Genomic DNA, 27,152 nt, shown 5'->3' with positions numbered 1-27,152 from the left:
TTCATTTTTGCAAATTGACACTTTTCTGTTTATTAGATGAAACTTAAAACATGACATCCAGAAAAGTTGTACATTTTACAGAAAACTGATTCAAATTAATGTCTCAAAGCACTGAACAAGAATCAAAACAAAATTTTGTTTACCGTTTGTATCATATAAAGTACACTTAACAAAGGCTGCAAACTTGTTAAAACATTAATATCATTGAAGCTACTTAATATAAAACAATTGCTTCTACAAGGTCTTTTTCTAAGGCGCCTATTTTCTAGTAAAATCAGCTGTACAAAGCACAGGGACTTGGCATGAATTTCTAACCAAGAATATATATATGCATATATTATAGTATTAGTCCAGTAAAGATAGGATGTTACCCCAAAATAATTGCAACAGAATTTTTTCTTTGTTTTTCATACAGATCTGACTTTGTTTTATACAAGAAAAAAAGTCGCCACAAATAAAAATTTGGGAAAGTGTTTTTCTTGACCCCCCGAAAAAAATATAAAAAAAAGGGATATTTGCATAATTTGCCAACTTTGAAGCCAAATATAAACTTACATGGTTATCATGAGATACTAGAAAATACTAGAACGTTATAAGGACAGCACAGATTGCCAAAAACATAAGTTGAAATCAACACAGGGGAAAAGTATGACAGCATGAAAATTGCATAATTATGTCCTTGCAACAGCCAAATATGCTTTTGTTTGATTAAGATAAAAAATTGTGATTATCAACAATACCATTGATACTCATTTTGGTGGAATCTTTTTAAATACAACCTTTTGATTAAAGGCTTTAAAAGTAAAACATTTTACTTTCACTACCTGAGATAATATGGTTGCTCAAATTTGGTCTTTTGGCGTTTTCCAAGGACATTTTGAAGTCCAAATTGAATAATATGTCTTTTTCATTCCAATCTGATTAAAATCAGCTGTTTGATACTCCGCTTTGGTAGCGGAGCACATAGTAAGCGGAGTATCAAACAGCTGATTTTAATCAGATTGTTTTCATTCATGAATTATTCAGTAAGTACCGTCTTAAGTGTTTAGATAGTTATTAGTTCAGATTCTATGTAAGCTATACTCACCTAAAAGAGACTGCTATATCAAGATATCCCAAAATATAAAAGAAGAGAGGTCGATCAAATCCTCATTTAGTGTCAATTTGACTTAACTTCTCTAATTGGCGAAGTCCTTAAGTTGAAATGTCAAAAATGTGAATATCTATTTTGTGACTAATCAGATTGCAAAATCCTTTGGCAGATATTACCACCATAATGGAGCGCTCTTTATAAAGTGAGATTGGAGTTTCTTTTTGATCAAATATTTGCATAGGTCAGTTTTTCATTTTTCCATAATGGAACTGGATGGGGGTTATATAATTTTCAATGAGATAAAGGAATAAAATAAAAGTTCAAGTTCAATTTTATAGCTGAAAATCATCACAGTTCTGATTTATTTACTGGCAAAATTTTATGACAAACGAATAAAGCATATTCGAAAAATTAAGATTTTTGTATTGCAGATTTATGGACTTAGACATATTTTGGTATTCAGCCAAATTAACGTGATAGGAAGTTTTTACTACTAAATAAGATGTGCATATTTATACCGTTTTTACAACAAATGATAAAAATAACAAGTACAAAATATACAAAAAAGGATATAACATATTTTTAAGCATTTGCTTTTTTATTTTCGGAAATATTAACTACCAAAATGGGTGTTTTGCCAAAAACTAAGTATAAAAACGCTTCAAATTGGCACGATCAGTCAACTTGACAGGTTAATATTTAGGTTTTTTCTAGCTAATGTATTATCGATCATGCATTAATATCAAAGAAAATGTAATTCTTTAAGGCATAAAACATAAACTGATATAGTTCAGGGTAAGATTTTATAAATGTTTGCATCTAAAAAGAACAAAAACGGTAATGCTAGCTAAATTCAAAAGGTTTTGAGCCGTTTTCATCCTTCTTTATTTCTTGGATTGACTGAAATTATTGTATCATTTCAACTTATTTGTACTAACCTAAAGTTTGTCTTACTATATACCCGATTTCATATTTCAAGTATTGCAAAAATAGCAGATATTGTACTTTAAAAGTGGTCAAAAGTGTAATTTCTATATATTTTCTTATTTTTCGGGTGTTGAAAAAACAACTTTCCGAACATATGATTTTTGGCGACTTTTTCATGGTAAAATACTAAGATCCTCCAACCCAAAAAGCAGAAAACAAATTCTGTTGCAATTATTTAAAGGTTAGGGCTCTATTTTTCGTATTTTTACTGGACTATATTGACACTATACCACACATATAAATACTGTCGGTTAGAAATTTGTGCCAGGTCCCTATGGTACAAATACTCACTTTTATAACTAAAGCATTGCTACATCACCAATGAAATCATAACACAAGGTCTGAACAACTTAAGAACGTTGAAAGGAAAATTTTTTACAACATCAGTAAAATGCTTGTTTTAATTGGAATCAATTATACAGTAGTTCCTTTATATATGACCACTCAGATAAATGACCACTCCTTTTAAACGACCGTTATTCAACAGTAAACTACCTGTATAAGTACACAGTTGATTACAGGGATTGTTGAGTCTGCAGTGAAAATTGACAGAGACTTGAAAATATTTCCCAAGTTTGAATGAATTATTTACCAATACCACAAAAAAGGAAAAGTGTTTCCTATCACAAGAGAACATATTAGATTCTTTACACAAAGAAGGGAATTTTTCACAAGAGAAACTATTCCAAAAGCAATAAATACATAAAGAATAGCCTATTTTTCAGTTGTGGTTGAGTATGAATTTCTCAAAGTGTCAACGGAAATATCGCTGTATCATCTGACAAAGTGGTACAAAGGGAAGTAACTCTGATAGTGCGAGTGATCTGTTGACTTGGAGATGCACTGTGCAAAATGCAGCTGGCTAAAATTTTGTGTCTATTTACAGAAACAAAGTGCTGTTGACCTACAAGCATGATTAACAAATCACAAATACTACAATATATAAGAAAACATTAACTAAATTTTTCTTACTCCTATTGAAGCAAGCTATACCAATAGGAAATATCTCTGTACATCTTATCTGATATCATTCATCTGAACAAGAAAACTTAAGAATGAACTAGTGCAGTGCATTTCAAACTTACAGTTTTTACAACATGAAATATGTACATATGCAAATCTAGAAAAATATCCCTTATTTTTTTTCACTATCAACCTTCATCAGTTAAGGCTTACATAAATGTTAAGAAAATTTTGAAGACTATAAATCATACATGGTAAGTGCATGGTCAGAGAAAAGAAATTCCAACAAAAAATTATCGCATTAAACTGTATTATCCTTTATCATCTATAGAAAATGTCCTTCCCTCACCTAAAGGTCAAAGTTACTACCGTATTCCACCCAATAAGTGACCCCCCACTCCCATGAGGCCTCAATTTCATTTACATTGACTTAAACTACAGACTGAAACTATGAAAATATGTCAGTTTCTCTACTCGATATCTTTTGTTTATTGAATAATAGCTTTAATATATACTCTGTACAATACTTTTGCAAGAGATAACCCCAAATCTGGTTCTATCACGCGCCCTTTATTTTCAATTTTTTAACTACACTGGGTTCTTATTGGGTCAAATAGGTTATTATAATAGTATTGACATTTTGTACATTTTACGATCTATGTACAGATATTGACAATTAGACCTTGTTTCAAAGATAATCACTGAACTTCATCTGCCATCATTGGCATGATGTTTTAAAGACGAACCATGGCCTTCTTTGCGGTATGGCAAATTTAATATCACCAAAAGCACTCTAAAATAGTACAACATTTTACAATACATATCACATTATAATCTTAAGATATGATCTCATTAGTTTTCTGTATTTACCGGGCGCCATTCTGAAATTCCATTTACCCAAACGTTTCAACATGTAAAAAGAAACACAATGTTGAAATTTTAGATAAATTTCATGATGAACAAATTTTTGTGACCTGACATAAGCGTATAGAAGTTTCATTCATTTCTCAATATTTCACGAATAAAATTTCTGCAATCATATCAATGACCCATGATCATCTCATCCCAACAAAAAAGACAAGTTATATGGTATTCCCATCTGAGCTTATCAAACCATTTGCACTGTATTATCAAATGAAAATGTAATTGTCGTAATAATAAGACATTCACTACATAATCAATAACAAATCAGAAAAAAAATGCATGCGTAATAATTGAATTTCAAAGTCTCAGCAACATTCGCAAGACACACAACAAATCTTTTCTGTAACAGTTTAGTATACAATGTAACTACAAGGCGGCAGGCATTCAATCAAACTTGGTCCCAAAGTCTGGTATCTGAACCTAACTCATATAAACTTGTAACTGTAATCTATATCTAGATACAATCCTTAAAACTATAACCGATCTAAAAACAAAGAATTAAATACTAAGATAATGTTGAATCCCTTTACCAAAAATTAAAAAGAAATAATGATTATAGATATTAGCAGACATTTTGTCGTATGAGCATTTCTTGAACCGTAAAACAAATTTATTATTCATTCACAACTCTTCATCAGAACTATTATATATATATTATTATATATATATATATATCATAGTCTGAGGTTCAGCACCATAATAATACTGTTTTTACTTCTTGATTGCCTCAAAAAAAAATCTTATCATTTCTCACAAAATCAAACAAGTGTATCAATCAAGTGATTAAGTATGTACTTCATAAAAATCTCGTTTCACCTGTTTACTCACAAAATGACAGTTTTAACAGGCAGAAAACTTTATAAAATTAAGTTTTAAATAGAACTTCTCACAACATTGATCAAACCAAAATTTCTCTTTCATAATTCCAACAGACAACTGTAAATGTGGACATTTTGGCGAGTGCTTTATTCTGAGAATTGTATGCATAAAACTTTCGCAATGTTGTTAATTTCATGATAGATACACTTTCAGAATTTGAACAAATAAGTTCATGCGTGTACAAAATATTACAATAGGGAAATTATTGCTATCAAGCTATCTTTGCTTAATTAGCATAAATTTCCTCTAACCCATCCCCCTAACATAAATCTTCATGTCTACAGTAACAATCTTTTTGAGAAGAACATAAATACATCTACACACTAGTGTGTGTCAATTTATTAAATATTTTCATAAGAACCTTTCATTAACTTATTCACCTCCACCCTGAAGATACATTTAAACTCTTCTCTATCAAAGACTTAACCAGTCCATTATGAAATTTCAGGGGGGAATGAGTAAAGCAAACTTGCTGGAATATAAAGTAACTAGCTTAACCACTTCTCTCAAAATAATTTCTGTCTATCAATCTATGTCTGGAGTAGCATTTAACTCAAATAATTCAAGTAGGCAGATTATTCAATATTCATTCATTTGCATTATTACATTTTAATATTTTTCTGATAATTCTTAATTATTCATGAAACTGTTTCTTCATATGTAATTTAACACGCATTGGTAATATTTTCTGGCAATTCTAAATTTTCAACCAAACAGCTATTGCACTCTGAAAATAGAATGCAATGCGATTTACACACAAATCAAGATTAAACAAGTAATCAGCTATCAATGAAAACAGTTTGTAAAAACGATAAAGTCTTAATGTCTGCATCTAGAATTCTGTTTTTTTTGTGTCATCACTTCTAGAAAAGCACTTCAATACAAATCCTCGTCAGTCAACACATCAACTTTAGTAGTATGGTCTTCTAGGGTTGTTCTGAAAGAGAGAGACACATACTCAGTAAGGACAGATCAGAATCATTAATACCCATCACCCTAAACAGAAAATGTCGTAGGTGAATAAGTCTCCAAAATTACAGTCATAGCAAAGAGTGATATAGTGAAGTATTTTATTAAGTCAATTAATTAAGTGTTTTCTGTTGATCATTACAACTTTAAGGATAATAGCAACTATGTAGACTGGCCACCAGACCCTAAGTTGTTGATAAGACTTTCTCAGCAGAGTTCTTTACTAGATTATCTCCCCCTAGACTGGCCACCAGACCCTAAGTTGTTGATAAGACTTTCTCAGCAGAGAAAGCTTTACTGGATTATCTCCCCCTAGTTTGAAACTCTTAAATCAGATTTGTAGAAAAGAATATATAAGTCAAATTTTAGTGACTTTTTCAATATCCTAGAGACCAGTGGCCAATTTAGTGAGTATGGTATATATGTCTTATTGAACAGGTTCCATTGTTGAGCAAAACATCTGAAAAGGGACATAACTCATACCATAACTACCGTGAATCACAAGTCCCTATCCAATACATTTGTCCTCTGTTTGGATACATGGATGTCATTGAAGGCAGATAGCTACATTTCAAAAATAAACAAATAATATCAGTGAAAGACAGAATATATTTTACCAGGGGGTTGGGCCTGAACCTATAAGCCAACATCATCCTCTTACGGAAGGCATCATACTCATCATCGTCCCGGGACAGATTTGCAGGGCGATCTGTACCGAGTCCACGTCCTTCAATAGACTGTTGACCTCTGTAAACAATCACAGATTACATGAGTAAGTTAAATAATTCCTTGTCGCATTTCCAAATGAATATTCAACATCTTTACGTATCTTTATCTATAGGAACCAATATAACAAGAACTTCATCCTTTAAAAACACGATTTCCCATAAGGTGTACTCTGTTTTTTGCATAATATAGAGTTAGCTCCCTTGTGGGTAGGTGTCCATTGTTATGTCATTATTTTGTTGGTCATCAATTGGTGTTGTTTTCTCGGCTAACACATGACGTCAAAATCATTACATCCCACAAGGGCTGATAACACTGTGATATGCAAATACAGAATACTGCAGCCTCCCAAAATATACAGATATTCACACAAACACATTGTATACAACTGGATGCCGTCCTAGCTGTTAATTGGACGTAAATACAGTAACTAACTAACCATAAGGTAGGAATTAGTAAATTCTACTTGTTTTGTTTGCATCAACTTTGAATATTTGAATATTGAAAAAGATTAACCCCCCTCTCCATTTCCCTGTATATCAGATATACATTTGTCAACAAGTTAAGTGCCCCATGTCCCTTGAAATCCTAGTCTCCTCCCCTGACATAGAATAATTATATTAAAGTGAACAGTCGGGCAAGGATGGCTAAAGTCGGTAAAAATGGTGTGAATGTATCCAGTATAATTTCTTGTGAAATAGAAAAATAAAATCTCTCGTCAAAATCTGCCTGCGTACGAAGAAATTAATTTAAAGTATGGAAATTCTAAAACGTCCTCTCGGCTCACTATGTCCGTGGTTACATTTCCACGCAGCCTCGCTTTCAATGCTTTCACCTTTTCTTTATTTCAATGGTCAGAACTGGGAAACTAAGCAGAACTTGGCCGTCGTATTAATATGTGAGAACTTTTGGAAGGCCAATGAACGCATTTAGACTGGTTTTCCTTGCCCGACTATTCACTTTAAATAACAGGGGCCTGTACCTTTTGAATTGGAAAAAGACTACATTTTATCTTTCTTGAAAGATATACATTTTAGATAGTCTTTCTTTTTTGGGAAAAAAATAAAAACATAATATTGGGAAAATATAACAAAATTTCTCTGGGGGGGGAAAGGGCCTTTATTCAGCCAGTATTTTTTGTCTATCATGAAAATAATATTCTGTAAACGAATTGAGCGGGAACTGATACATAAAAAGAAAAGAAAATATTTCATCCAATTTTTTTCTTAATCAAAATAACCTTCATTTTTGAAATAGGTAGCTTTTTCATGAACGGCGACATCACCTATTTTGCAAAAATGCATGATAATGACTTTAAAACTGTGAACGTCACATTCCTCTTAAGATTGCATTTTGTCTGACAAATAGAATATGATATTAAGAGGATTCCAGTGTACAGTGGATACTTACTTGTTGACTGGCTCAGTGATGCCCTGCCCCTCAGATCCAAGCCCCTCCCCTTCTTTCCAGCCGAGCTTCTGAAGCATCTGGTAGCCAAGGTTTTCACAGGTGAGCTTGAACTCTCTGTAGTCCGATAAATCTGGTTCTCGTCCTTCCTTCAGTGCCTAAAAAATAAAATTTTACTGTCATAGAACATAATTAACATCAAATCACTAGCATCAAACAGTTTTAAAATTGATAAATAACTTCAACTCCATCACAGGAAGAAGCGGGGGAGGAACCCTAATTATGGCATTTACAGTAGCCCTTTCCCTGAACGTAATCATGACTAATAATCATCTCTTATTGACCACTTCAACTCTATACTGGCCCATACCCTGTAAGTTTCCATAAAGCGTTCCAGTTCCTCTGGGGGCAGGAAGTCGCCGATGAAATGCTTTCCTCTGTTCGCTTCAGTCAAAGAGTCAGCCCATTCTGTAAGATATTAGTTATGTTATGGTTCTAAAAACAGAGCTATAACAATAAGTAAAAATTTTCAAACATTCAACACAAAAAAATCTGAAATCCTTTAAAAATTTTGACAAATTTGTACTTTATCAATCTTTTTTCACTTTACTGATTTCTTATTGCTTTTCAAGGCAGATTTTTTAAACAAAATCTGGAATTCTTTAAAATTCTTGACAAATATTTGCTTTATCAAACATTCTAGTTTTTTAATTTCTTACTTTTTTTTAAACAAGAAAGCATAATTCCATGCTTTTTCCAGCAATTGATTCATAGACAAATATCAGATTTATGAATGTTTAGTATTGTGTGTTCAATGTTCAGTGGCAACAAAATTTAAGAAATTCTACCAATTTACAATTTAGTGGAATCAGTGTGGATTCATAAGCAAAAACTACTATGCAATATGTACCAGATATATTTTGCACTTGATTGAAATCAAGTTTAAAATAGATTTTTTTTTTCTGAAATAATAACTTACCTTTTGTAGCCAACATTTCGTTGGAACGTTTCTTGTGTTCCCACGTGCCTCCCTCTGTATCCTCGTCCGAATCATACGCATATATCTTACTTGCCTTCCTCCCCGGTAACTCTGCCATTATCGCCGCTTCTTTCGCTTTCTTCTGGGCCAGAATTAACTGGTACATCATATTCAACTGAAAGACAGGACTTCATCTTTTACGTATTTTCTTTGTCATCAAAGTGGCTTTAATAAACAACGTAACAATTATACAAAGAATCTTTCATCTAAGTAGAACTGTAAGCTGATGGCCAACTCATGGTCCCAAACATTACAATCTAATTGAAATTAGACTTGTAATTCCTCTCCACCACGATGCTCTACGTTATGCTCCAATACAAGATCTAACAACTTCCTGTTGGGGTCAACTCAGCATTACCCCTATAGTTTGCCAATCAGCATTTCGTCTATGATATCTTTGGTGTGGTTTATTCATTCGGAAGTATAAACAGCTAACACCATGTACCGAGATGTTCTGATTCTAGACCTGGGGTCATGCTGAGGTGACCCCTGAATGGGTGTTGTTAGATCTTGTATTGGAGCAAATGAAAAGCATTGCATTGGAGTGAATTACATGTCTAAATTAATTGAATTTGATTGAAAACATTAATTGAATTAGTTTAATTGAAATTGATCGAATGATCTGTTGCCAAAACTTACAACATGGAATATACATATATATATATATAAGTAAAAAAGAACCATGTCCATGTGATGGTTTCCATATACATTAAAATCCAAATAAAAGAATTCAAACCCCTGAAGACCGGCATGAGCCGAGAAAGCGCTAGGGAGGAAAAAACTGTTTTATAGTTGTGTTTTCTTTTTATGTGTATATATATATATATACTGAAGTACGAATAGTGCAATAGTTTAGTGCAGTAAGAAAAGCGCTAAAATAATAGCATAAGTATGCACCACTAAAATGTGTATGTTGACGGTAAGTCTTACTGCTCACTTAAAACTGCATCTTCGATACTCAAAGGGTGGAAATAATGACAGTGAAAGTAGCCATAGAGTACCAAGGGTGCAATAAATCATATCTCAAACACTTCATTTGAAACAGATACAATGGTAATCCCTTTCTGATACAGAGCTACGACACCAACCTCCTGCGGGTCCTTGATCTGTTGAATTTGTTCATCGTTCAGGGTATCACTGCCGACCATTTTCCTGGCGAAGTCTTGAAGTGTCACCTGTGGTGGTGGTTGTTTGACAGTTGCTGTAAAGATTTAAACACTTGCTCATAACAGGATATCATGCTTCAGATAAATCAATATGCAAGCTCACTGTATATTGCTTATATTTGCAACGATTTTAATTATGTTCTTAAATTTGCGGATTGATGTAAAAACAAGAGGCCCAGAGGGCCTGTATCGCTCACCTGGTTTGTAATGCCAAATAATGTTTTGAATACAGCTTCATTGTTTCTTTCCTGAAGGAATTTTAATATTAACCTCTAAATCCCCTATTGGGCCCCACCCCTCCTGCCCCCAGGGGGTCAGAGCCAAAATTTATACAAGTTCTGTCCCCCTTCCCGCAAGGATGTTTATGGCCAAATTTGGTTACAATCCATGTAGAACTCTAGGACAAGTACCGATTTATAGGATTTACCTATAATTCCCCTATAGGGCCCCGCCCCTCCTGCCCCCCGGGACCAGAGTCATAATTTATACAAACTCAGTTCTTATTCTCCCAAGAATATTTCTGGCCAAATTTGGTTACATTCCATGCAGAACTCTATGACTAGTAGCGATTTAAAGGATTTACCTCTATTTCCCCTTTTTGGCCCCACCCCTCCAACCCCCGAGGGGCCAGAGCCAAATTTTATACAAGTTCTGTTCCCCTTCCCCCAAGGATGTTTCTGGCCAAATTTGGTTACAATCCATGTAGAACTCTATGACTAGTAGCGAGATTTAAAGGATTTACCTCTATTTCCCCTATTGGGCCCCACCCCTCCTGCCCCCGGGGGGGCCAGAGCCAAAATTTATACAAGTTGTGTTCCCCTTCCTCCAAGGATGTTTGTAGCCAAATTTGGTTACAATTCATGTTGAACTCTATGACTAGTAGCGATTTAAAGGATTTACCTCTATTTCCCCTATTGGGCCTCGCCCCTCCTGCCCCTGGGGGATCAGAGCCAAAATTTATACAAGTTCTGTTCCCCCTCCCCCAAGGATGTTTGTGGCCAAATTTGGTTACCTTCCATTCAGAACTCTATGACTAGTAGCAATTTAAAGGATTTACCTCTATTTCCCCTATTGGGCCCCGCCCCTCCTGCCCCTGGGGGATCAGAGCCAAAATTTATACAAGTTCTGTTCCCCCTCCCCCAAGGATGTTTGTGGCCAAATTTGGTTACAATCCATGCAGAACTCTAAGACAAGTAGCGATTTATAGGATTTACCTCTATTTCCCCTATTGGGCCCCGCCCCTCCTGCCCCTGGGGGACCAGAGCCAAAATTTATACAAGTTCTGTTCCCCCTCCCCCAAGGATGCTTGTGGCCAAATTTGGTTACAATCCATGCAGAACTCTATGACTAGTAACGATTTAAAGGAAATGTTGACGGACAGACGGACGACGGACGGACGGACGGACGGACGACGGACGACGGACGCCGCGCCATGACATAAGCTCACCGGCCCTTCAGGCCAGGTGAGCTAATAACAAAATTTAAAAACTCAAAAAATTCATCAAGATTATAGTTTAATGTATAGTAGCCTGTCATATGAATGATGTTTTCAAGGGTTAAAAAGATAACTTGCAAAAAATATACTTCCACAAATAAGTTCCAAACACTAAATCACGAAAATATATTTTACACATGCCAAATATAACAACTATACACTATTCAATTTACAATCAACAGATGATTGATACAGAGGTACTGTGTTATTTCGAGTCCTACAAACTGAATTATTCAAACATATTCCCAAATGTACTGCCAAAACATTCATGGTTTTGAACTCAACTTAGAGGTAGACGCCCAATGATAGAATGTTGGACTATTTAAATTACAATCAACAGATGATTGATACAGAGGTACTGTGTTATTTCGATCTTACAAACTAAATCATTCCAACATATCCCCAAATCTACTGCCAAAACATTCATGGTTTTGAACTCAGAACCTAGAGGTAGATGCCTAATGATAGAATGTTGGACTTTTTACCACCCAGCCACTATAGCCACATCCACAAGTTCACAGAATTTCTACCACTGAAGTTTATAAAGACTTCCACCAAGTTTTTAAAGTAAATTCTACTACCGTATCTGCCATAATTAGCATCCCTCCTCTCTTCTTGAGGAGTAATTGAAGTTTTATAAACGCCCCCTATCCTATGGATTTAACAATGTCTTACAACTGTGTGGTGCGTATAACATTGGCATTGTATCCAAAATTACATGAACTCTAACATATGGAACATGACATAAGTCTAAAAGGCAAGACGGCATATATATTCATGTTTACTGTAACTGATTACAATGGTAACCCCAAATGTGTTAATTTTGCGGAAAGATTTGAAAATAATGCCAGAAAACATGTTTCCGCAGAATTAGCATAATTGGTTTTTTATTCATTGTTGATGCTCAATATAAGTAGTTTTCCCCAGGATTCCAATTTGATCCGTAAAATTAACATTTTCGTCTTTTATATTAACTATTTTTCTGGTCGCTGTTGTTGCTGTGATGACCACTATAACAAACAGCCGGAGGCTATCAGTCCTAATTTATGTGCCATGAGTATGAAAAGAGTTCAAATTTGACTGATACTTTTAGTGGTTTTTTTCATCCATAACTTAAATTTTGGTACTCGTATGAGTGTCCCCCTTTTTTTAAATTTGTAAGCACCCTATGCCCTTATTGGGTCGACTACGGTTTCTATATTTACTCAGGTTCTCACCTGGTCCAGCGACTTCCAAGGCTGGTATACTTGGTCCCGCGTCATTTTCCGAGTCTGCCCATCTACTTCTACGCTTCTTCCTCACTTTTTCTCCTCTTCTCTCAATTCCTGGAACAAGTCACAGAAATTTTTTATTTCAACATTGTGATTATGAAATCAGTAGTAGTGACCTTTTTTGAAGTGTTACCTGCAGTATATTTTGATAAGATATTATCTGTACAATGTAACTTGAAATTTATTGGGAGATACTGGCAGTATGTAAGATCACAATAAGATACACCCTGTATAATATTAATTCAAAAGACATTACAATCCATTATAGCCAATGCTATATGGTAACAATTCAGTTAAAAGTCAAACATATAACAAGACCTACAAGCAGAATAAATAACTGGTTAAATATATTTACCCTTTACCTGTAGAAATAATTTACCATTTTCTAGGATTTTAGCTAAAAACAGATTTTAACAGAATATAAAATCACCTTCAGCATCCTCTGTATCTCCCTCGTTGCCATCGTCTATTCGGCCCAAGGCTCGTGTTGCCTGTCGGACCCGCTGACGGAAGTACTTGTAGGCATCACTGCTTTGGTTGAATAGGAACCTGAAAACAACAGTAAACAATTTGCCTACAGTATAAGTTATTTCTATGTTATCACATTATCTTATTATAACATTATTACATTACCGGTATATTGTATATCAGAAATATTTTAAACGCATGTGTCATGTTTAATCTGTCAAACACATCATCCTCTGATCAATCTAATTACAAGAGATTCTAGAGGATCTTGGCACCCACCAAAGAATGATCTATGTCTGACAATGGAAAGAGCGTTCTTTTCTCGGCTTTTCAAACTTCAACTATCAAAATCCAACACCGCAGTCAGTCAGCCATCTTGTTGACCGATCGGTCCCAAAATGCAATAAGCACAACTAGGGCCCTAGAGAAACCTAAATATGAAATTTGAGAAAGATCCCTTCAGTACTTTCTGAGAAATAGCAGATAAAAAAAAGTTCACGGAAGGATGATGGACAACAGACAAAAGACGCTTTGAATAGTGCATCATCTGATGATGGTGGGCTAAAATTTAGACCTATACAGTGGACCCTCGATAATCCAGACACCTTCGTTCCCAGTCTAAACCGTTCGGATTACGAGTTTTCCGGACTGCCAAATTCCGTGCTCTTAGTCAATTAAATTGTCACGTACGAGTTACTCCCCTTGACCTTGTAATCGATGACAGGCTTTTATGTAATATACGTGTATTATAATCAATACTTCGTTTGGTATGTTTTATAGGTATTTATATATCATTACGTTAAGAATAATAAATAAACGTATTTCTTTTTCAAAATACGAAACCTAAAGCCATAGTTAATTATATGCTATGTATGCATATAGCTACGTATCCAACTCTTGATCTGTCGTATGGCAAATTGCCTAACCAAAGATCAATGTCATCTATGTTCTTGGCATAAAAAACTATGATAACAAATAGTTGTGAACACTTTAGGAACTCATATAATTGTTATTTTGGATAATGTGTGTTTTAATGACAATCTCTACAAGTCTTTGCTTTCTGACTTACAGACATATGTAACAACCACGCGCCCGTTCACGTCTAACTTCGTGCACAATGTCACACACTTTATGGCATGTGCCGGGCGCCGTAGCCTTTATATCTTATACCACAGGCGATGAATTCGAATAGATTTACATACATTTAAAATACTTATTAATTTTGTAAGTATTATCTCACTTTATTGTATCTGATACTCATATCGATATATTCTGCATGCGAAACATGTAAGGTATCTACAGCATACGTACCCGTACCCAAGCTCAAACTTCATGTTTAAAAAGCGTGTGGCTAAAAATATATATTGCGTATCTCAATCAACACTGAAGTTTGATCTCCTATAGAAAACCAATGAACCGTTACATGACTGCATGTTACCCGTGTGAAAGGTGTTCAGGTAAACGCCCGTGGCTATGACCTGGCAGCCGTCGTTATGACAACACACTCAGTGTCAAATGATATTGTGTATTGTACACATGACTGAGATGGCCTTGGATTTTCTCGGCACGTGGCGACAACAAATTGTCCGGATTATTGCGGGAATTTATTAACGAAAATTACGTTCCGTTCCCAAAATGGAGTTCCGGATTCGGAATACGAATTTCTGGACTAGTGAGTATAAATAACGTTACGGAAATCCGTTCCCTGACATTTCCGTCCGGATTGTGAGTTTTCCGGACTATCGGCGTCCGGATTATCGCGGGTCCACTGTACTACAAATCTACAGCTCTCCGTTCGAGGTCAACTCAGCATGACCATTATGGTTAGTCAATCAACGTGTCACCTACAAAATCTCAGTGTACTTGGAAGTAAAAATGGCAAACAGTACGTCCCAAGATATAGGCAAGGAGACATGCTGAGATGACCCCAAATGGGGAGTTTTTAAATCTTGTATTGAAGAGTAATGTTGAGCATCAGATATACTTTGACTTCATGTTCTATGTATCAACAAGAGGCCCAGAGGGCCTGTATCGCTCACCTGGTTTGTAATGCCAAGTAATGTTCTAAATACAGGTTCATTGTTTCTTTTCTGAAGGAATTTGAATATTTACCTCTAATTCCCCTATTGGGCGCCACCCCTCCTGCCCCCCGGGGGTCAGAGCCAAAATTTCTACAAGTTCTGTTCTCCTTCCCCCATGGATGTTTGTGGCCAAATTTGGTTACAATCCATGCCGAACTCTAGGACAAGTAGCGATTTATAGGATTTAACTCTATTTCCCCTATTGGGCCCCGCCCCTCCTGCCCCCAGGGGATCAGAGCCAAAATTTATACAAGTTCTTTTCCCCTTCCCCCAAGGATGATTGTGGCCAAATTTGGTTATAATCCATGCAGAACTCTATGACTAGTAGCGATTTATAGGATTTACCTCTATTTCCCCTATTGGATCCCGCCCCTCCTGCCCCCGGGGGGTCAGAGCCAAAATTTATACAAGTTCTGTTCCTCTTCCCCCAAGGATGTTTGTGGCCAAATTTGGTTATAATCCATGCCGAACTCTATGACTAGTAGCGATTTAAAGGAAATATTGACGGACAGACGGACGACGGACGCCGCGCCATGACATAAGCTCACCGGCCCTTCGGGCCAGGTGAGCTAAAAATCAATATACATTGATTGCTGTAACTTGATTGCTTGTATCTAAACACAAGTAATTATAATTTGATTGCTTGTAAAACAAGTTACTGCAACTTGATTGCTTGTAAAATACTCACCAATACGAAGGATTGCTGACATTCTCACACATGGTTCTTCCTTCAAACTCGGAACCATTCTCTGCGACTTGGGCTGCAAACCTTTCAATAGTTTCTCGCGTGTGAGGATCCTCTGGTGGAGAAACTAGAAGCAGCTTATCAGTATCGAATTCTCTTGGGTTTAACCTTCATTGGTACCAGAATCAATATTCTCACTTGAAAAACCTTACATTTTCCTTCTAACGTATATTGATATCATCACCCAACAACACAAATTTCAGAATACAATTAATTATTATGACCATCTTCTCTTAAAAAATGTTTTTAAAGAAGATTTGAGAATATCTGTAATGCATTAAATCCTAGAATATTGGTTTTGGATGTAAATATTAGATACTAGACTATTTTGATTTTTACATACCAAATATATTCCTACTTTAACTCTAGCACTAAATATTGAAACTATTCAAATAAATATTGCAATAAATTCCTTGTCAACAATGCTTTACCCAATGAAGTGATAGTTTCTACTTCATTCCAAGAATAGATAATTCTATAAGAGACAGGAATCAAAACTAGTCTAATTTTTTTACATATCCAAAACTTCGTTATTAAAGGTGACATCATTTGCAGCAAAATACCTTCAATCTCTCTCTTTATTGATGGTTTCTCATGATCTTGTAAATCATACATTTCGTTCATTTTCATCTTTTGAGCTGATTGTCTGAAATAAAGAAAATACTGGGATTGCTAAAGGTCACATATTGTAATGAATTCAGTCATTCTCTTTATAAAATCATTAAGTCCCTTTACGCACTGCAAACCAACTTATTTTAGTGCCGACTAAATTTTCACGATTTCAGACCTAAAACCATTTTCACAGCTATTTAATTTTGTACATTTCAGATGAAAACCTAGTATTTGAAACATCTTAAGTGTCAATTCATTTTCGTAAATCATGATCTCCAGGAAAATATGCCTAATATAATCACACATGAAAATACCGGTAAGTTAATTTACAGTATAAAGTTTTGCTTGGTGTATTTTTGGTTTTAATCTTAAATTTCTTTTACTGGTGATCATGGAAGTTTGTAGTTTATAATATATTATTGACTGATGTAACTATTTAAACCAAAATTAATCTGGTGTCTTTTATAGGAAAATGAAACCATGCAAATCTAATCACAAACGGTATATAATTACCTTGATGGTGAGTCATCCCTTCTTGATTCAAAATTAGGTTTAACTGCAATTAAAGCAAAAACACGTAATTAAATATCTACTCTACAAGAAAATTTAATTTGTTGTGTAGCTGTTTATTTATGTAAGTCAAAATTTTATTGATTTCAAGTAAAGACGAGAGAAAATTGAATTTTAGCAGTTTTATATTTCTGCAATTTGGCTTTTAGGATATTTGATGGAACCTTTTTTCAATATTTCATAAACCATAATTTTCGATCAGCGTTAAATCCTGTGAAACCGCAAAATATCATTCCCACAAAAACAGCTGGCTATACAGTATATGTTCTGATCATAAATATAAACCTAGTTTCCATGACAATTATAAACATAGCTTTACTGAATAAATTATTCATAATCAAGATACAATCAATTGTAAATTTTCCACTATTTCTAAATAACATTTACCTGGAGACTCGGACTCTGTTGGCATCGACGGGTCATATTCACTTTCTGATGACTGTTGTTGGTTCTGCTGGTCGTTCATTGGAGGTGGAGGAGCAGAGGGGAACATATCAATCCCTGGGGGTGGGGGCAAATTCTGCCCCGGGGGACCAAAGTTCTGTGTCTGCGGAGGGCGCAGGTGCATCGGCACGGGTGGCCGAGGAGGCGCCTGATTGGGCTGCCCGGATGTATGTGGTGGCACATTGGGAGGCATTCCTGGCGGGCAAGATGGAGGAGGGCCGGGCATCATTTGATGATGTGCCAAATGAGGCTGACTCATATAAGGGTGAGGAGGTGGGGGCTGGGACTGGGGATGTGATATTGGGGATGGAGCACCAGGGTATTGCGTTTGAGGGGGAGGGGGTGGTGCTCTGGTTGGCGCAGTGCTATATACATTCATGTCTTGTTGAAGTGGTTGACGAATAGGCTGTCCGTAGGAGTTGATATCCTGAGCTGGGGGTTGGGGAGGAGGGGGTGGGGGGAAAGGCTGCCTTGACTGTGGCGGCTGCTGGATAGGTGTTCCATATTCGTTCATTGCTTGGGGATGGGAATGACTGATTGGAGGTTGTACAGTTCCATAGGCACTAACCTCCTGGGGGTGAGGTGGCTGTTGTCGTGGTACAGCATACATAGAAGGAGCAGGGGGTGGGGGACCAGGGTGGAGTTGCTGTGTTACCAAGGACGGGGGCTGAGGACCTGGTCGAATCATTTGGGGCTGTGGGGGTGGGGGCCCATGGACCACCTGGTGAGATGTACCATATATCTGAGGGGGAGGGGCCAGTGTGACTTGGGGCACTTGTAAATGCTGTGGTGGCATTTGTTGGGGAGGTTGGGGAGGGAAGGAACTTGCAACTGAATTTGGAGGGAAGGGACTAGAGATTGAAGTTGGAGGTCCGCCTGGAGGACCATGTGGTGGACCGTATGGACCAGTACCATTTTGGGGTTCAACAGGCAATCGGTGAAGGGGACCTGCTATGTTCTGTTGTGCTGGCAACATTGGAGGGGCAGGTGGTCTCGGTTGGCCAGGCTGGGTTGGGAAAGTTGCAGATTTATTGAAGTTAGGATTAAATTCAGGTCCGCGCATATTAGCACCATGAGGAAGCGGAGGTCTCGGGGGAACCTGTCCTGTCTCAGAAGTGGCTATCGGATTCCAGCTGTTCCCAGCAGGTAAAGCACTTGGCTCACTTTTTACAACAGCTGTTGTAGCCCACTGTCCTTGACTAACGTTTGGAACCTCAGATTTTGATGAATTCTGCGGTCCCCACACACCAGACTCACTTTTAATTGGAAGATTTTCCATTTTGATATTTGGCTCAGACTTAACTTCAGTTCTAGCCTTAACAGATTCACTGTCTTGACTTCCTGACTTTGCAGGTGTAGAACTGGAATCTGTTTTCGTGTCTGTAGATTTTTCACTCTCTGCTGATTTTCCCTTTGCTCCAGAAGTTGCTAGAAAGACAAACAAAAGCACAAAAAAGGATGTATGATTTTTGTTTACTTTTAACTATTTTTTAAACTATCATTATCTTTGTTATAAAATCAATGTGGAACAAAAATATTTCCTGAAATTGTTTTCTTGTTCTGCTTTTTACATATTTTTTTTTAGCTCCAAAAAAAATCTAATTTTGCAAGTTATTATGTTGGGCATTGCTTAAAGTTATTAGTAGACTTCATGAAATGCTCTCTGGCAGCAAACAATCATTTCTTAATTACCTTTAGATCCTTTCATATTGATGAATCTCTCCATGAAATTTCCATCATTTGCGAAGAAGCTATGTGCTGACGTAATTGGTGATGAGCTTACTGTTGTCGTTTCTGTAGTTTTAGGCTTTTTACTGCTGAAGCTGGATGGTTTAAATCCAGGACGCTTTCCAATTCTGAAATCAATAAAGATATAATGTAATGATGACCATCATTTCCAGACTAAGATTTGAAAAAAATACCTGTCCCAGTAGCAATTAATTTTAAGGGTATCACCAATTTGAAAAAAAAAAACTACAAAAGTACTTGTACTATAATACCAGTATATATTCTAAGCTTTGCTTTGGTCTGTTTTCTTTGTTTTAATTTTGTGTGGGAGCGTTTATTTATTTGGTCCACTAGTTGAATATGCTTTACACCCTTTTTAAAAAAATTCCGGTCACCGTCAGTTTATTTTTTTCTGAATGAGGAGAGAATTTATTTTGAGAGACTGTGAGGTGTGTCAAGAGTGGAACTTGTTGCCAATACTATCATGGTACAGTTGAGTGTAAGCTATCTTAATCTAGTGAACTTCATTTAAATTTAGTTGTAATGTAAAAGAATTGTAGTGTACTACATTTAAACAACAGGTTAAGTAGTAGTGTACTACATCCAGATAGATAATCAACACCAAAACCCCCATACAGGTAACAGGCAGTACCCCAAGGTTACCTGTGATTCTCACCTGTGGTGTCTGGTAGCTACAGTTAGTCTAGAATCTAGTTTATATTTCATCTCACAAAAAGATCTTTTATTGTTCAGGACAATGTTACTTGTATACTAGCAAAAGTGTTGAGAACTAATATTAAGAAGCTACCTACTTTTCTTATATGTGACGGCGACTGACAAAATGGGCCCAGATGAGGAAAAATCACATTTTCATTTTTCCATATTTTTATTTACTTCATGGTGTGTAGATCATGTTTACAAAATGTTAAAGCTGTAGGATAAAGCATTTAAGAGATATGCGACTATGAATGAGGCAACATGTAGATTCATTAATGACAAAATTAGCGACGTCAAATCATCACGTCATGAACATTGACGTCATGTCACAAGGCTGCCAATAACGTTACATAAAACATACAGGTGCATATGACTATGTTTTGGACTGGTCTTTAACACCTGTAATTTATTAACAAAAAAGTTTAGCTCGATCAGTGTTACATGAAACTACATCGGTACATTGTCAGTTCTATCAAAATACAAGATAATCTGTGACACGTACATGTAACAATCTAATTCTACGATGTGACAAGGTGAAACACTGCGTGCTACATGTATGTGTAACAAAATATTTTCGCGTGTGATTTAGTTTCATGGTTTGGAATTTTAAAATGTTTTCGTTGGTTTGACAATGATACCATTAATGAATCAAATATGATTTTTTTTAAATATTCATGGTTCCACAGCAACCGCCAAAAGAACAACTTCACGAGGAAAATTTCATGATAATGATATTGATTTGTATGTTCGTATTTAAAAAGTCAAAGATCTGTGAATTTGATTAAAGTGTACATGTATATGCTTCCAGATTCTTTTAAATAGAATGTTGGCATACGAATAGCATTAATGGAGTGACTGATGAGATATATACCGAAGAAGTCAAATAATATTACATTTATGCATGAACAGCTTTTAGCTACATGCACATGCATGCGTATGCGCTCATGTGCTAAGAATTTACGAAGTCCGAATAGATGATGTAAATAAAATCGTCAAAACTAAATTGAATGTGGATTCAATGATCAAATAAAAAGACTAATGTATGAAACATCCTATTCGGGTTAGATGAGGTTTTCAAAGTACTAGTGAATCGAGCCCGAACCCTCCGATCTCTTTGCGTTCACCCTCGGAAACCACAGTGTACATGTCTAAACACCCGTCGTGTAGGCTGATTACATTGGTAACCAGTAATATATATTTTCAATTCCCCATGTTCCTTTCCGTATGACCGGAATAATGTCGTTCTATCTCATCCACAATACGGCATATAATATATACAATTATACGGATTTATATATATATTGTTATATCTATACATTCAAGATCCATCTTGTTTTTGTATCAGTTGTTCTTAATCTGATTATAGTGTGCTAGTTTGTTTAATGTTTTTTTTTAAACGATATGCCGTGGACAGTTCATACATGCACTCGGGATTGAGCAAAGTGGTCACAGTATATAGCACTCAGGAAATGGTGGTGGGGAAGGAGGTTATTATGGTAAACAACGGCAATTCAGTTTAATAACTATTGTGTTTTTTAATCAGATCAACATTTAAAACACTAAAACGATGTACGTCTTTTACTGTTTTTTTCTGTTAAATGTGTGTTTCAAGTCAACTATTTAGATTTCTTAAACTGTGAATCAGGAAGTGTTCGCAGTTTTCCGATTCACACATTTTAAATTTTATATCATGTAGATATACTACTGGATTTAGTATACTGACGCGACCCATTATGGCACATAAAACAAAAACCTGTGGATGGAGTGATCAAATTTAAGAAACGATTGATCGCATTTACATTTAAGACTCTTTCCTTTCAATATATCTTATAGACAACTCAAGAACTAAACCTATTTTTTAGAGTTCTACTTTATATATATTTCGGATAAAAAACGTTAAGAGAAATTGCAATACACATAATTGAAAAAAAAAACGAAATAAACGTTTTAAACAGGGGGTTCTGAGAATTAGTAACAGCTTATATCAATTTGAACCCACCACAGTGCCAATAGATCACTATATAGAGGTCCTAATGCTCTGGATCAAAAGTTCCACAGTTTTTTTATCTTGATTATAAGACACCTAAAACCAATACATGTACACTCTGGTACACAGATAAAAAATTAATATAAATTGTAACTAATTCTCAGACCCCTGTGGTTTCTAAAATAGTTTTTTTCTACATAAATCTCATTCTAGATATTGTAGATGAAATGAAAAATACTGATGAGTGATTTGACTAGACTGGGTGGGGTTGGTGTGCGGGATCATCACAAAACTGTACAAAGTATATAAATCATCTTCGTCCCTTGACCACTCCCTGCATCATGTACTGTATAATGTCATCAAAATTAATGTTATGGTCACAATGATCGGTCGGTATCCGGAGATAGGGGGTAATCATTTTCCGATACTGGACAACACCGGTCAAAAAATTTATCCGACATAATTTACATTAAAAGGAGGCCGTGCGGTAATCGTACGACTTCTGTTTCCAAAGAATTTTTTTTTTTTTGGGGGGGGGGGGGGGGGGCAGTGAGGCAGTGAATATCGACCAAACATATCTAATGCTAAATCGACCGATTATCATATGATGTCCGGCCGATAACTGGCCTATTCACTGGACATCGTACGGATATCGCCTTAGTTGATTACGGACAACGAAGGACACTTGTACCCCAGGCCCGGCCAAATGTCGGGCGATGTGATTGCCGCTCGATTAAACGATATATGAAGGATATGTGGCCGATCTACGGGACCCCGGGAATATTCTAACTTCGAATTAAAAATCTTCGGGCACGTCCCCGATGCTGTCTTGGGGTCCCGTCCACCGGCCGGCCATGTCTGGTGTCCGTCCGGAGACCAGGGCCGTTTTCGATTATACAGTTTGTCTGAGTGGACCTAGTTGTTCGTTTATTAATTAAAAAACGGACCTGGTGATTTTATATTGTTTTCAGACCTGCCTTGACAAAGCCCTCACAGGCCTGTATGAAAATCTACAGGTCCGTCAGGATTTATACTTGAAATAATGACTTTAAAGCCGCATAATCGGTCGAACCGGTTGTTCCGAATAAACGAAAACGGCCCGGGCAAAAATGGCTAAATTACATGCCGGGAATACAAAAAGCATAAGTACTGAATTATACGGACGTCCACTATTAATACCACATTCCTTGTTATCATCGTCGCATAGTTCTACAAGAAAATAGACAACATTTGCACTGATCAGAAACTTATTATCATACAAAATTAAAGATCATCCACTGGTGTTTGGTTCTATTGATATTTTTGTTCAATCTCTATCTACTCGAATTACGTATGTATACATGTAATGAGAAAACAATATGTATAAAGCCAAACACCTGTGGTTCATCTACAGAATTCAATTCTCGGCTTATGAAATCTGCTTCATTGTCCTCTTACAATTCAGACGACATATTTCTAACACAATTTTCTTGCCTTTATTTTGTCTTTAAAACAACATCCCGTTGTTTGCATTTTAAGTTTCCGTACTTGTGATATGTTTGCTACATGTATATCAATGTATTCGGTATAATTTCAGTGACTTTTACGACTTTGATTTTCGATATCTGATTTTATATATGTTACGACGTATTGCAAAATATTATCAATCTGTGAAAGAGCAAAGTCTGTGGAATTTCCAGAATATCCGTTAAGAAACAATATTGCTAGATAAGATTTGAAAATGTTAAAACTGTATTAAATCTATTTACAAATATATTTTGTCCGGATCCCCTGACATGTGGCATATTGGAATTTCAGTCGAAACTGATTGCGATAAATAATAATTTGTTTCACTCTTATCTTTGATTGATTTGCAATGAATATATTAATTGTTATCTCTACCAACGAAGAGAAAAACAATCTCAATATTTTTTCTAATGCGCTGTTTGCAGCTATATTTATTGTTTAGTTGTATTTTTGTTATGTTTGTTTTTGTATATACTGATCACCTGATACTCACCAGTCTACCCTTCATATTATGTATTGATACAGTACAGGTAGTTAAATTTATACATAAAATGTGGGCTTTATGAAACGTAGTTTGTTGGGAGTTTCCGCAAATAAACGTGGTGACGTCGGCAAAAAATGTGCGTAACTTTATAACGTCATTTATTCCGACGTCATAATCGCCGCATCTGGGCCCATTTTGTCAGTCGCCGTCACATATTGCAGACTAAAACGTATATAAAATTAATAATGACCTGAAGAAAGTCAAGGATTTATAAACTTGTACAAATTATATACATCCTTGAGAAAGTTAACAAAAATAAATTTAATTAAATAAACAAGAGGCCCAGAGGGCCTGTATCGCTCACCTGGTTTGTTATGCTAAGTAATGATCTGAATACAGGTTCATTGTTTCTTTTCTGAAGGACTTTTAATATTAACCTCTAAATCCCCTATTGGGCCCTATTTATAGGATTTACCTCTAATTCCCCTATTGGGCCCCACCCGTCCTGCCCCTGGGGTGTCAGAGCCAAAATTTATAAAGTTCTGTTCCCCTTCTCCCAAGGATGTTTGTGGCCAAGTTTGGTTACAATCCATGTAGAACTCTATGACAAGTAACGATTTAAAGGATTTACCTCTATTTCCCCTATTGGGCCCCGCCCCTCCTGCCCCCGGGTGGTCAGAGCCAAAATTTATACAAGTTCTGTTCCCCTTCCCCAAAGGATGTTTGTGGCCAAATTTGGTAACAATTCATGTAGAACTCTATGACTAGTAGCGATTTAAAGAATATACCTCTATTTCCCCTATTAGGCCCTGCCCTTCCTGCCCCCGGGGGACCAGAGCCAAAATTTATACAAGTTTTGTTCCCCTTCTCCCAAGGATGTTTGTGGCCAAATTTGGTTACAATCCATGCAGAACTCTAGGACAAGTAGCGATTTATAGGATTTACCTCTATTTCCCCTATTGGGCCCCGCATCTCCCTTCGGGCCAGGTGAGCTAATAAGTCATATTTTCAAACTTTTCTTTTTGTTCATTAAGTTTTATCATCAGTCTGTTTCATTAATTAAGCTTTAATCAATATATTTATTTTGCAAAATAATTGATACATCATTCAAATTTAGTCTTTACAATGTTGATTTATTACATATATTTGATATATAAAACATCTTCAAACTTTGTTTGATACTTTTCTATTGTAAACTTGAACAATATTTGATTGTATAACTAAAACAAATCCTATGAATATTTTCAAAGCAGCTAGGACACATTTATTAATTTTAATCATTGTCCTGTGGTCTCATTAAAACTTACATTTAGATATTCAAACTGAACTATACACAAAATTGGTTGATGAGGATACATACAGCGTACATTTAGCTACATTTATCCTTGCTAGGTTATAGATTAACCGTTTTACCAGAGATTTAAATAGTTCCGTTTTACCAGAGATTTAAATAGTATGTATTATCTAATCTCTAGTTTTACATATATATACATTCACTAGATCTGTTGGACCAGTTTTGTATACCTGAGCCAGGATGTTTGTTAAATTACAGGTGAAATAAATTCATGGCCAGAGGGCAGAATATTTTATTTTATTCTCACTGTTATTATTTGAAATAAAACCACATGAGGTCAAGTAGACTGGTAGACTTTACTGTACTAATTAGGTTTATACAGGTACAGAGGCTGTCACAGCATGCTATCAATTGACTTGAATGCTATGCTTAATCCCCTGGGGTTAAAGAAAATAGGTGTACTTATACCTTGCGACGCCCGACTGATTATCATCTCAGGTAAGGTGTTACCTTAGGTGGTGGAGTTGGGATAGAGTAAAAATACAGGTATCTGACACAGGTGTCCAATTAGCACTGCCCATTACATATACCTGGGCCAATTTTGATTATACGGTTTGACTGGTTCGTTCGTTTATTAATTAAAGACGGACCTGATGATTTTATATTGTTTTCAGACAAGCCTTGACAATGCCCTCACAGGCCTGTATCAAAAACTGCAGGTCTGTCAGGATTTATACTTGAAATAATGACTTTAACCAACAGTAGAACCGGTTGCTCCAAATAAACAAAGAACGGCCCTATATAGGGATTTAAGTGGTCACACCTGACTGGGCGTTGTGCACTACTAGTTTACCTGTAGTTTAAATGAAGTGCACTAAGATGTAAAGGTTAGTTTACACTCAACTGTATATCTAACTGGAGCATATCACAACAGTGAAACTAAACACACTTGTCAGGTAGGAACATTCTGGGTTTATCAAACCAATAAGTTATCATAATTAATCGACAGTAACACCCAAATAAAATTATTACTGAAGCTTTCAACAATATCACACATACAAAGGCATTCCAACTGGTTTTGTTGTAGGAGATGGAGTTGAAGTCGGTTTTGATTCTGTTTTGAACTTTTCCAAAATTTTCTTCTTCTTTTCTTCAATCATTCTCTCCTGCTCACTCATTTGTTTCATTTTGTCCTTGTAGCTGGTACTGGTGTAACCCAGACCAGAAAATTGCTGATTACTTTGTCCTGCCATTGTTAAAGGTTCTTATTTCAAAATAAAATACATTTGCATGTATAAAACAGTACTGCGACCATAGTCCACTTTTGCCAACACGTGTGCAAGACAAACAAGGTCCCAAAAGACCGTTTTGTCTTTTTGTCAGTTGTGATCGGTCAAAAGCATCTTCAGTTTAGTTACATATTCCATGCATCATTAAAATTGTCAGATTTTCACTTAATCATTTTCAGAAAGATCTGAAAAATATGCACTGAACAAGTTCCCTAATTTTGATAAAATGCTTCCACTGCAACACTTTTTCTACCTCCAGCACGAAAGAGTTCGTTTTTGTAAGATCCCCTTTGATTGGTCAATACTAG

The 27,152-nt window shown here is 35.9% G+C and overlaps 1 protein-coding gene across 1 annotated transcript; it reads right to left on the bottom strand.

Moving 5' to 3' along the window:
- On the bottom strand, positions 1–27,113 carry LOC138333743 (bromodomain-containing protein 4-like). The gene is made up of 14 exons (XM_069282308.1): positions 26,615–27,113; positions 19,532–19,695; positions 17,783–19,267; positions 17,339–17,381; positions 16,777–16,859; positions 16,157–16,280; positions 13,350–13,468; positions 12,866–12,973; positions 10,076–10,188; positions 8,928–9,102; positions 8,319–8,416; positions 7,952–8,106; positions 6,433–6,562; positions 1–5,783 (listed from the first exon to the last, which is right to left on the bottom strand). Exons 1-14 carry the CDS (start codon positions 26,806–26,808, stop codon positions 5,757–5,759), a joined length of 3,018 nt encoding a protein of 1,005 aa, XP_069138409.1. The 5' UTR covers positions 26,809–27,113; the 3' UTR covers positions 1–5,756.
- Between the last annotated feature and the right edge of the window lie 39 nt (positions 27,114–27,152).

Source organism: Argopecten irradians, chromosome 10 (genome assembly GCF_041381155.1).
Source record: "Argopecten irradians isolate NY chromosome 10, Ai_NY, whole genome shotgun sequence".
In the NCBI taxonomy this organism is placed as follows: domain Eukaryota; kingdom Metazoa; phylum Mollusca; class Bivalvia; order Pectinida; family Pectinidae; genus Argopecten; species Argopecten irradians.
Note: the sequence above shows the minus strand (reverse complement) of the source record. Positions and strands in the feature narration are given on the sequence as shown.